Source organism: Trachemys scripta, chromosome 12, assembly GCF_013100865.1.
Source record: "Trachemys scripta elegans isolate TJP31775 chromosome 12, CAS_Tse_1.0, whole genome shotgun sequence".
NCBI classification, from domain to species: domain Eukaryota; kingdom Metazoa; phylum Chordata; order Testudines; family Emydidae; genus Trachemys; species Trachemys scripta.
The window spans coordinates 28,205,997-28,218,104 of NC_048309.1; the positions used below are offsets into that span (position 1 = coordinate 28,205,997).

At 43.3% G+C, this 12,108-nt stretch overlaps 1 protein-coding gene across 2 annotated transcripts in view; it reads right to left on the bottom strand.

Annotated features, from left to right (window-relative positions):
• The window catches only part of CBFA2T2 (CBFA2/RUNX1 partner transcriptional co-repressor 2), a 58,205-nt gene that overhangs the window by 10,792 nt on the left and 35,305 nt on the right, over positions 1-12,108 (bottom strand). For both annotated transcript variants that reach the window (XM_034787344.1, XM_034787343.1), the window contains exons 3-8: positions 8,251-8,492; positions 6,273-6,362; positions 5,130-5,311; positions 4,076-4,329; positions 3,293-3,378; positions 584-779 (exon numbers count right to left, since the gene is read on the bottom strand). In XM_034787344.1, coding sequence (XP_034643235.1) covers positions 584-779; positions 3,293-3,378; positions 4,076-4,329; positions 5,130-5,311; positions 6,273-6,362; positions 8,251-8,492 — 1,050 coding nt within the window. The remainder of the gene's footprint in view (positions 1-583; positions 780-3,292; positions 3,379-4,075; positions 4,330-5,129; positions 5,312-6,272; positions 6,363-8,250; positions 8,493-12,108) is intronic.

Sequence of the window (12,108 nt, forward strand, 5' to 3'; positions counted from 1 at the left end):
GTTCCAGCCCAGGGCCCTGTGGACTACAGCTGTCTATAGTGCCTCCTGTAACAGCTGCATGACAGCTACAACTCCCTGGGCTACTTCCCCATGGCCTCCTCCAAACACCTTCCTTATTCTCACCACAGGACCTTCCTCCTGGTGTCTGATAATGCTTGTGCTCCTCAGTCCTCCAGCAGCAGCACACCCTCTCACTCTCAGCTCCTTGCTCCCAGCTCCTCACACTCGCACCACAAACTGAAGTGAGCTCCTTTTAAAACCCAGGTGTCCTGATTAGCCTGCCTTAATTGATTCTAGCAGCTTCTTCTTAATTGGCTCCAGGTGTCCTAATTAGCCTGCCTCCCTTAACTGGTTCTAGCAGGTTCCTGATTACTCTAGTGCAGCCCCTGCTCTGGTCACTCAGGGAACAGAAAACTACTCATCCAGTGACCAGTATATTTGCCCTCTACCAGACTCCTGTACCCCACTGGTCTGGGTCTGTCACACTCCCCCAAATCTGGAGGACGCTGCTGTGGAACCACAGCCTCAAGTGACCAGTAAGCCGCCCTGCAACAACGTGGCAGCAGTTGGCTCCTGCTCTTACCACTGCTGATGGAGTCAGAGCTCCCGGGACTGTGCTGCCTCGAGATGAATTCACTCCCTCCCTTCCTTGTCTCTGCACTCTCGCTGCACCGCCTCTTCCAGTAGTTGAGCTCCTCCCGGTCAGCCTCCTGACAGCGCCGCAGAACAGCCATGGAGCGCCTAGTCTTCTCCACCATTTCCATGATGCAATTCAAAGCCTGTTGGGGAGGGAAAGGTGCATTTTCAGAACTGGTTACCGATGCCTGTTTCTTTGGCGTTCTCTAGAGCAGAGAATGGTTTCTTAGTGGAATATGCCAAATTGAGAGCGTACTTCCCAACAACAGGCCCAGCCTGCTTATGTAGACCAAAGAACGTAGAATCATTTGAAGGCAATGGGAAAATCAGAGACATTCAAAGTCCCGGTGAAATAAAGCAGAATATTCTCTCAACAGCTGAGATTTTTCTTGTTAAAGTATTATTTAAATGAGTTCTACTTTAGCATTATCAGATCTATGATAGCAGGTTCCTATTTGACTCCTTATTCTTTACTATATCGCTACAGATAATTGGTCCAAACAGGGACAGATCCCTAGTCTTATCGGCACAATTTCAACCACTGGCAGGTACTTGATATGCTCAGAGAGTCAGGAAAAAAGAAATAATATCAGCTACTCTCACACAATTATTGTTCAAAAATAGCTTTTATTCATTCCCCTGGCATTTGGTAGAAAGCCCCATTTTGAAACAGTGTGGGACAGAATTAGTGAGAAATTTCTCTTTATTGGTCTGCAGCTCTAATCAATTAAGTCACTGATTTACAGAAGTGACATTTCAACACAATTTTTGGCTATTTCACATCAGCCATGTGAAACAGGGCTGAAATCTGACACTCTTAATATTTCTAAAACTTCCTGAAAAGGTTCATAGAGAGCATACTGTATTCAAAATTTCTATCCAACTCCCATCACCTGGAGCTGCACAGAAAACAGAGGGGAATGCAGTGTGTACCCAGTGATTCTCCATCAGCCAGTTAGATTAACTTTGCCTTAGGGAAAAGGGCAGTTGTCAGCAGGGATCCTAGTTTTCCCATGATAAAAAAAACCCGCAAAATTCTCCGATTAAAAAAAAACAAACAAAAATCCACGTTTTTCTGTGATTAAAATGAAACACTGAACTTTAGTCTCCCTAACCACAATATATAAGTTATCAGTTGAACACAATGTTTTATTTACAATTTTTAAGCAAGTTCGAAACCTACAAGCGTCATCAATCATTATAATAAAATAAATTAACAGAATTGCTCTCTGGCTGCCAGCAGCTTCTCACACCGCCCCAGAATACATTCCACGCCCCCGCCCATGGGTATACCCCATGGGTATACCCCCTCCATGCCCCCCTCCCCTACCCCCATGGGCATATCTCCAGTTTGAGAACTTCTGGAATAAGTGACACTGGTACTTTCAGTAAAATGTAGTGAATAGTTAACATATGTTTTTATTTTTTCACAAAATGTAAAAACCAAAAGATTCTCTGTAAAAACGCAAATTATGCATTTTTCTGCAGCAAACGGATTTCTACGATCCCTGTTGTCAGTAACTAGCTATATCCCAGCCGTGCAGGATTTAGGAAATGCTTTAACTTTGATATCATCTCCCATCTCAACACAATTTTATCACAATTACGTTATATGCAGGGATCAATTTGAAAAGCCGTTAATAGTTTTCGTTGACTTCATGGAGTCCCAGAATCCAGGATTAGTATCAGAAGAACGAACAGTATTTTGGGGTAAATTTCCAGCTAGGCCTCTGTCCAGCCTCCACTTGTGCACATGCAAAATTACCCCACAATTTGGTCAGCACTTTGTAGATGAAAACACCTGTTAAAATGCTAATATTTGTATGTACCCTCGAAATAGTCTTGTACCTGTACGTGCATGAAAGTGGTAGCATTGGGTTCAATTGGTTTTGCAGGTGCCATGGTTACTAACTGAGCTCACAGAGGCATTAGCTTATTTAAAGGTCATAAAGAAGTGTAAGTCCTCACAGACATTGGTGCCTGCAAAGTGCAGGTGTAACCCACACGTGAGTGTATGTTACAGATTCCCCTGTGCCTGACCCACAGAGGGTCTGAGTCTGTTACAGACTCAGCTACTGAACTTTTGCTCAAGCTGCAGTAGCTCTGGAGGTCCCATGTTCAATCCCCACAATGCCAACCAAGATGACAGCTGTCACAAAGACACAAGTTTGTGCCACTTGTCCATGTCACAATCAACCCTTCGTTTCCAAACAGACCCGAGAAGATAGCAATGCCCCCGCTCTACTTAACATTGCATTATCAACGGCAGCTAAAAAAAAAAAAAAAGTCTTTGTTCTTCTTTAACTAGCAATAGCAATTACAAGGTCTTTACATTACACTGCAGTTTCCATGAAAAAATATATTGCCTCCTGCTGTTTCCTTACCACAGGGTGCTCTGCGCCCTTTTGACTGCCTTCACAGCACAAAGACATTTACTCCGTCTTGCCAAAACCCAGATTATCACAGGAGATCAGAGACTTGTTACGGAAAATTCGGCAGCAGTTTTAAAACCTTTTTAGTGCGCACTAAAACAGGCCACTCAGAAAATGCTGATTTGGCATCACCTATGACACAGTCATGTAAAATGAAGCAGCTGGCGGTTTGGTTGCGGGGCCCACAAAGGATTTGTTTATTTATTTATTTTTAGGTTCCTTACGTGATCGAGATGCTTCCACTCATCAGCCCACTCTCTCTCTGTTAGGCGATGGTCCACGAGCTCATCCTGATAGCCTCCATTTAAACCTGTTATGAATTACACCCAAAATTAGGACTGGACAGGATGATTTCTTCCATTAGACTTTACCACACTTTCAAATTGTGGTCTGGTAGCTCCAGCCAGCGGATAATAAGGCTCGTTACACCGAAAAAATGTATGTTTCAATAGTGAAGAGCAGTGGCATGGAAAAGAGAAAAACCTTGATTTGCGCAAGTATTTTTTCCTTTAATCCCAAATGCATATACTTCCTATGAAACTGGTCTCTGGGAACATGGCTACACTGCAGCTAGTCACCCGAGTCCAAGCCCACCAGACCTTCTGGGGGTAAGCTTTAGTGGCTAGCCCAAGCTACAATGTAAACACTGCTACTTCAGTGCGGTAGCTTGTGCAGAGTTAAGACAAGTCTGTATCCATGCTGGGAGGCACACTCCCCATTGCAGTGCAGGACATACCCTCTATTGCCTACAGCAAGAAGGACCACAGCAAATAGCTCCACTTACATGGTATTCTAAAGAGCTCCTGCAACTGGTTGTTTAGATACAGCCCCCCCGCCCCCCACAGGTTCATCTGCCTATAGAAAACCATTTCCGGCAATGTGCATTTTATTGGCGGATCTCCTCAGTATGCTGCCCGGCGGTGTACCGGACCATTCCACAGGAGCCCTGGTATGACAGATTTGGCAAGATGACGTATGGGACAGAGAAGGGGCCATGGCTTTCTTACCGAGATTGCTATGTCTGTCGCGCATATCCCTCTGTTCCAAGAGCTTGCTGGGGTCTCTGTACAAGTGGGAAGTTGCGATGTCTTCCAAGGTGTAGTGCTGGAGTGGAGGTGGGGTTGGATGGAACTGTCCAGCAGGATTCATGAGGGGTAGAGCCAGGGCAGGGCTGTGCCGCGGAGCTGGACTAATGGTGCACACTCTCTTAGCCGGCGGCTCCGACGGGAGCGGGTCTCTCTCAAAACTATTTTCTTCTCTTCTGCAAACAAGCCAAAAGAGGGGGATTTCTGTCAGCACTAAGAACATATTCAGAAAGGAAAAGAGATGAACCCAGCCGTCCAGAGAGAGAAACAGATTTCAAACCAGGACTCTGGGCAGCAGCACTTAGCAGGAACAAGCTGGAAAGCCAAAACAAATGTATTACACTTCAAAAAACCCAAAACACAACTACATGACACGTTGCCATTGGGAGGTGTGGGGGAGAGAAGAGAGGATGTGAATTTAAATTATTTCCAGTTGCTCTTCTCTAAACTCCAGGCACATCCTATGTAATTACACACAAAACTTTATCCAAAATACAATTAGCAAAGCTTAAAATAGACTTCCGAAACACACCCCTCCCTGATCCCCAGTATCTCCTCCAGAACAGCCTCCTGTTCCCTACGCACTCCACTCCCCCAGGGAAAGCCTCAGGGAACAGCCACCTCTTGCATTTTAGGCCAGACTGAAGACGACATGCTAGCTTCTAGCCAGCGAGGCACTCTCAGCCAGACTCTGCTTGATAACGGATCAGTGCCTGAAGAAAACCGTGTGAAGCCCGGCGCAGCGTCCTAACAAGCACACCATTCTCTTGGAGAATTTTTATGGAGCCACGTTGGACACAGAAGTGAGAGCGAATTAGAGGTGTCATTAACTGTGAATGAGAGTTTGAACAGGCCATATGGCTTAACACAAGGCAAGAACAACATCCTCCAACGGTATTAGGTTTCAGTTTGACTTCACTGCTCCAGGAACAGGGCCACTACTTAAAAACTGAATTGAACATGCAGTTCCCTTTACCTGTCTGGACTATGTCTCTTCCCATTTCCATTCACCTCCAGCAGCAGCTCAGAGGAGTCGGCTGGGGACGTGGTGTTTGTGTTCAGTAGGATGTGCTCATGCTGGGCCAAGTACTGGGAAGGTGTTTGCTTGGCAGCCCGGGCGCAGTGCAGCAGCTCCCTCTGCAGCAAGGGAAGGTTGGCCTGGAAAACAGGTTGCACTGCATTGCAGTTCTGGTTTGTAAAGTCTGACGGCAGTGTCAATTCCATCTGTCAAAATGGCACGACTAGCGTCCACAGTTTACAATTAACTGTGCCTGTGCTATAGCCTTGCTGTGCATTAAAAAGGCACTTTATGATGTTTGTATATGTGACGTGCTCATGTGAAAAAACTGTTCTCTCGAGAACTAGGGAGGGCCTGAAACGAGTTGCGTTAGGAAACAAAACGTTACACAATAACCGCCCTTGTGATTCCAGCATCTTGACTATTTCAGGGCCTTGCACATCTGAAAGCAAGATCTGATTAGATCACTGCTGAATTTAGTTCTGTTTTATTTTTATGACACACAAATAGACAAGATAGGCCATCATAGGCTTTAATATGCTGTTAGGGCTATCCCAGATTGCTGTATAAACAAATATTTAGAACATATGTTTTATGCCTTTAGTGCATCTCTAGTGAAAAGATGACAGCATTCAACATTACATATCAATTACTGATTTGTTTTGGTGGAGTGCATAATTTCTCTGAAACCTCAGAAACTCCCTTCCCTAAGTACTTGTATTTCCTCTGTTCAATACATGCCCAGCTGGTCTGCTGAAATTAGTTATGGAGTAAACAAGAAATAAATTATGATACTTGGAGTTAAAGAGAATGTGTGGAAAAATGAGATTATGCAAAGAGACGAGTCGGGAAATTCAGTAATCACCTTCAGATGCAATCAGCCCAGGGGAAATGGACAATATAGGATCTTTAATGATGTCCATGACAAAGTCACACTTTCCCTCTGAGCTGGTCATATTAGGTCAACATGACTGTATATTCTGGTCTGTCCTCCTGCGACTTTACGTGTAATTGCTCTGATGAGCTTCCTGTTTACTGGTTCCAAGCAATTGCAGTGCTGCCGAACACCACATTAGCGAGACCCTGCAGTTTCACCCTCACCTTCAGAAATGGAATCACAAAAGGGCGAAGAGGGAAGTTGGTGGCCTCTTGGAGCTTGCAGTGAAATTCCTCAATTGTCACTGTAGAATTCTGTAAAAACAAACAAAATGAAACTCCGTCTTCTGCATAGTTTAGTCCTTAAAATAAATTCCATGTGAAGAAGGAAACCAATGAAACTTGAAGTTAGCCTTTCCATTTGCCATGTGGGATCAATAATGTTTGCACCAGATTTTAGTCAGCAGCACCTTATCTCCTAACTGGCCTACCAGTCCATTGCCGCAGAGGATGACTGAAAGACTTCCCAAATCCATGAAACATACTCCACAACCCAAAATACAATAGAAAGTGCTTGAGTTCTGTGGAAGCACCATAGTGATTTCCAACGTGGCTTTTAATAATTGGTTGGAAACACTGATTGGGTACCATCCCTTCTACTCTGTAGGTAAAAATGCCTGCATGCACTATAATCATTTCTAACACTTGCACAAATACAAATCCTAATACACGCAGGTGTGTATCGAGCAAGCCATGGGTTTTGCACCAGCACTGTATTCTAATACTTACGCAGGTGTTAAGACCATTGAAAGAGTCTGCACAGGTGTTGACAAATTTGTATAGTGCGTTCAAGTACATGCACACACATGAACAGGAAGGACACTGAAAGTTCAGCCTTCTTTTGTTAAGGCTAATTTTCAACACTTACGAGAGTTTAGCACTATTTTCATTTGCTCTCCTAGTGTATCTGGATTAAATTATGCGGAGCAGCCCAAACCTGGCATTAAGAGCCAGTAGCCATTAATACACATCATGTGTTCTGCTAGGTATCCCATCAGAAGCATTTTGTGTGTCATGAGGCTCTCTGCTCACTGGAGGCTTAGAACTTACCTTTTTCTAAAATAGTGACTGAATCAGTGAATTTACAGCAGCTATCCCTGTACAGTGGTAGCCAGAGGACCCAGGATTCACCAGAGATCTTTCTCCTTATCTTTAGAAGCATATGCATTTAACCAGTCAGCCCCATACTGAACAGTTACAGAAAATATCATGGTGGCCTGTACAGATCAAACCTAGCACTTACATCACCACTTTTTCAGAGCACCATACCAAACATCAATCCATTCTTACCACAGCCCCGCGAAGCAGGGGAACATTATTGGTTTTCCCCAAGGCCACACAGCAAGTCAGTGGCAGAGCCTGAACTTGTGAGTTCCTGACTCTCTCCCCTCTGCACATTCCTTTCGACCACATTGCCTCATGCAGCAAGGAAATCTTAAGTTTGACCACACTGAAGCCATGACAGTATTTAACAAATGGTGTGTCAAACTGGCATTTCCTTCATTTGGAAGCAGATTAGAGCAAAATCCATCAGCAGCCAGAGTCAGGAAAATTAGGAATTCTTTGTGTTCCAGAGGGTTACAAGAGACACAAGCAGGAGACTGTTTATCTAGCAAAAAATAACATGAACTTCTCAGTTGCAAGGAAGCTCTATCTGCAAGAGGAGGCTGAGGAGAGTAAGTTCGGGACCCTTTAGCAGATGATTTACATCATAGGAAATTACTGTTTTGAAAAAAATCAGACCTGCTACTCTACTTTCAGTTAGAAAAAAAGCACACACCAGGCCTGTGATTTTGTAAGGCAGAATTTTTAGCCCAAACCCCTCTGGATTTCATGGAGCTTAGTGGTGTCCAGCTAGTAGCTGAAGAGAAATACAGATGAGATTCCACAGCTTATTGAAGCCAAATGAAGATGATGAAAAACAGAAAAGTTATGAGACAGGGTAAACATTATAAAAAGTTTAGTAAACTTGGTAAATTGCTTTCCCATAAGCCACAAATGCATAGTATTGTGCAATATATACACATGTTGGCTGCCAGGTTCCCATCACTAGCAGAGCTCTGGCCCACCAGAAAAGCCCCAATGGCCATTTGAGAGGCTTTGGGTTTGAGCGGCTTCCAGGACTCCATTTGTTAGTGCTTACCACTAGTGCTAGGACGAGGGTCCGGACCTTCTCCCCAATCTCTGGTGAAATGTCATTGCCAAACTGCTGAAGGGTGGTAAGGAAGCGCTTGAGTTTGCTGAGCTGCCGGGCCCCACAGGTTGCTGGGAGTTGCTGATTGGTCAGTGAGGACGAAGATGATGAGGCAGGACCATTGCTGAATCTCTGGGGTGGAGAGGGTGCCCCATTCAGTGTGGGGGGAGAATGGTTAATCCCATTGGGCACTGAAATGCAGAGCCAAACCAAAATGTAAGCATCAGTGACCACTGCTGCAACATGTCGTAGAAATACCCAAAAGGGGCACACAACAATTCCATGCCAGTTCGAGAGACTCAGAAAAGAAACCTGACTAGAAACAGAGCAGAGCACCCCAGAATTGTGGGTTAAAGCAAAAATACAACGTTAAAATGGCCACAATGGGTCTATTTCCTCAACCCCTGTACCTGTTTCGCTAAGTGCTCATGAAAACACAGGACATTTCCCGTTAACGTACTCAAACACAAGGATGCAGGCACAGCTTTGTTGAATGGTATTTATACCCATTACTTTTCAGCACTCTAACCTTTCCACTTCTGGCTCTGTTCCGATATGGAAGTTTAAATATTCAGCCTCTTGTAGACCAGCTGTAGCATTTTGCAGGCCAGATCAGCTGTCCATAGTTTCTTTTTTAAACCTACTGGTCAGCTGTTTTTTAAAATGTTTTTTCTCATCTGAATCCTATTGAAATTAAGAGCATGGACTCAAATAGACTCCCAAGGCCTACGTTAACTTCCAAAGACTTGAAATAATTACTAACAATTAGGGTTAAAAAGAAATGCTTTCTAAATAAATACATATGGTTGCGATAGCTCTCGGGGAACTGAGCTTCATAATAGATCACATGCTCAGAGATGCTTTAACTCACCCAGAAATTATGGGCTACACGCCAGAATTTCTGGTTGATGTTTTCTGGCCTGCAATAAATGATTGCAATGGTCCCTTCTGGCCTTAAAAATTGTCAAATTCAAGGTAAATCAATTTTGTTCACTTAGTCCTGAGTCCTGCCAAGCATCTGACAGCACAGATGTTTGCACCCACATGAAGCACTGCTGACATCAAGAGGCCTTTGCTGTGGTGTAAAGGTCCATCCAGGTGGATCCCACTGCAGGATCAGGGCCATGCCGCTCCCCAGGGAATTTACATCTGCCTCAGTTTCGCAAGTGTCTGCTGTTTTTGATCTGATCATGTTGGTGACCTTGTTAGTCTATTTCAACATGCTTTCTGACTAAATTAGACTAAGTTGCTGATGTTTAGGGGCTTCAGGAGGGATTTGAAAAATTATTCAGATCCCAATACAGCTCTTGTGCAATCTGAGGTCCTGTCTGGGAAACGTTTAAAGCAGGCATCTGATTTAGGCCCAAATGCGATCTAAACCGTGAATTGCAGAGTGGAAAAGTACATCATATTCAAAATATATTTTAAGTAAATCCACGGTTTCAAAATTACAGCCCCAAATCTGGACTCCTTGTACCCCAACACCCATTATGGTCACTGGGAGTTTTGGCTGAGGAAGTAATACAGGATCAGACCCCAAAGAATATAAAAACATTACAGCTCCTCTTTTAAGGGCACTGTTTGGAGCAGCACTGCAGAAAGGATTCCTAGGACAGTGCTGTCTTTTTGGGATGCTGATGCACACACATGTACACATGCACGCAGAGAGAGAATCGGAGTTGACATGGCTGTTCCAGAAAAATAGATATGACCACTTCATCTTCATTGAAAGAACAGGGAAATCCAGCAATATTTACCAAATTGGACCATGAGAAACAGCCTGGAAAAATTATTTATAAACTTAGTATAGTGCAAACTATGGTAGGTTAATACAAATTATATAAAATTATTGTGTCCTTCTAAAATGAGAGCCTTTCAACTTCAAAAGACTACATGGGTAAGACCTTCTCAAATTATTAGAGCAGTTAAACCGCTCAAGGGCTGCTCAGAGATCTGAGGTTATAAAAGCTCCACACACCTGTCATGGCAGTGGAGAAGCGGGGAGACAACCAAAGAATAACCAGAGTCAGTTACAGATTCACAGGAAAGATAAGGGCAGAAAAAAAAATATCAAAGTTTGCTCATGTTAATGATGAACGGGGTGAAAGGGCTGCTACAGAGGGAAAAGTACTGCTAGGTAGAAGGTAGGTCCATTAATATAGGGAGAGGGAATGAAATTAACGACAACATGCTGAGCTCTTGTTTTAAAGGTGACCTGCAAAGAAAAATAAAAAGTGGCTTATGAGTTGTGTGTCTCATTATTATGGCTAAGGAAGATCTGAATGTTTTTTAAAAAAATGTATTTTAAAAAAATTAAAAGTAAAGGAATCTATGGAACATTTAAACACTTTCAAAGAAGCCAAACTAGATAGTGGGCATTCTATGATATTAGCATGCATGATGAATCCAAGAGAAGTATTTGGGACAGTACTAGAAGACTGGATAAAAGCAAATGGCGTAATGAATTTCAAGGAGGAGGATCCCGGCAATTATTTCCCCATAATTAACATCTATTCATAGTAAAAATAAAAAAATAAAAATGCAATAACTAACCATTAGATAAAACTACCATAAGTAATAAGCAAGGGAGGTAGCATGGGTTACTGACTAGGACACTGGGATGGGAAATCCATGTTCTATTCCTAGCCTTGTTACTGAGCTGCTGGGTGAAGTCAGACAAGTCTCTCCCGCAGGATCTTTTGTCTGCCTGTTCGGTTTAGCTCGTCAGTTCTTTGGGACAGGTTACTATGGTGAATGTACAGAGCCGAGCACAAAGGGGCCTTGACTTTGGCTGGGGCCTTTAAGCACTACTGGAATATAAATAATGAGACTAATCCTCACCAGACCTACTTCATTCCAATGCTAGTAAAACCTAAGTTAGCGAATGACCAGACCCCAGTAGGATTTTAGTAGATCTGAGACTTTGTGATATAGAACCTTACTTGAAAAATTAATTCAGAATGGTTTAGATAAGACTGAATAACCATAAAGTAGGATGCCACAAAAAAACCAATGTATCAAAGATGAGGGTGAGGGAAAGTTTGATGTGGTAGCCCAGTGATAAGTATTACAGAATATCTAATTAAGCATTCTGGCAGAGAGGTTAAGTGGTAAGTGAAACTCACAGATGACACTAAATTGTGAGGAGTTGCAAACATCAGTGAGGGCAGTAAAATAATACACAGGTAGCTAGAGAGATGAGATATGTGGGCAGAAAACAGTGAGAATCAACTTTTTTAAAAAATGCACCTAGTGCATCTGGGGAAAGGTAATCCTGAACTCAGCTGTTGCCTGGAAGGAAGAAAAGTGGAAAGGTGTAATGCTGAGAAAGGCTTTGGGGAGATAGCGGATGGTAAATTGGATACGAGTTTGCAATGTCATAATGGGAGCAAAAAAAGTCCAAGTTCCTTTGAACTGCATAAGTGAGGCATGAGGGAGCAGAGAGGGAAATACCCATCTGTACTGTGCTGGTGCTATTGCAGGTAGACGAGTGTTGTTTCTTGGCATCACACTACCAGAAAGAAAACCTAGAGGGAGTAGTTGGAACAGCAACTGAACAGAGCAGGGGTATGGAGGGACTGAATTATGACTAGGAGGGGCAATGACAGTCAACCTTTATTGGAAGGGTATAAATAACTGAAATGGAGAGAGATGATTTGGGGTGGAGAAGGAGGAATAATGAGCAACTAGACCTTAGTGGCTGCGAGATACATCAACCCATGGACTAATCTCCCAAAGGAAGCAGTGCGAGTACCAGCACTTGTTTTATTTAAAACTAAACTGGAAAAAGCACTTCTGTATTTGAAT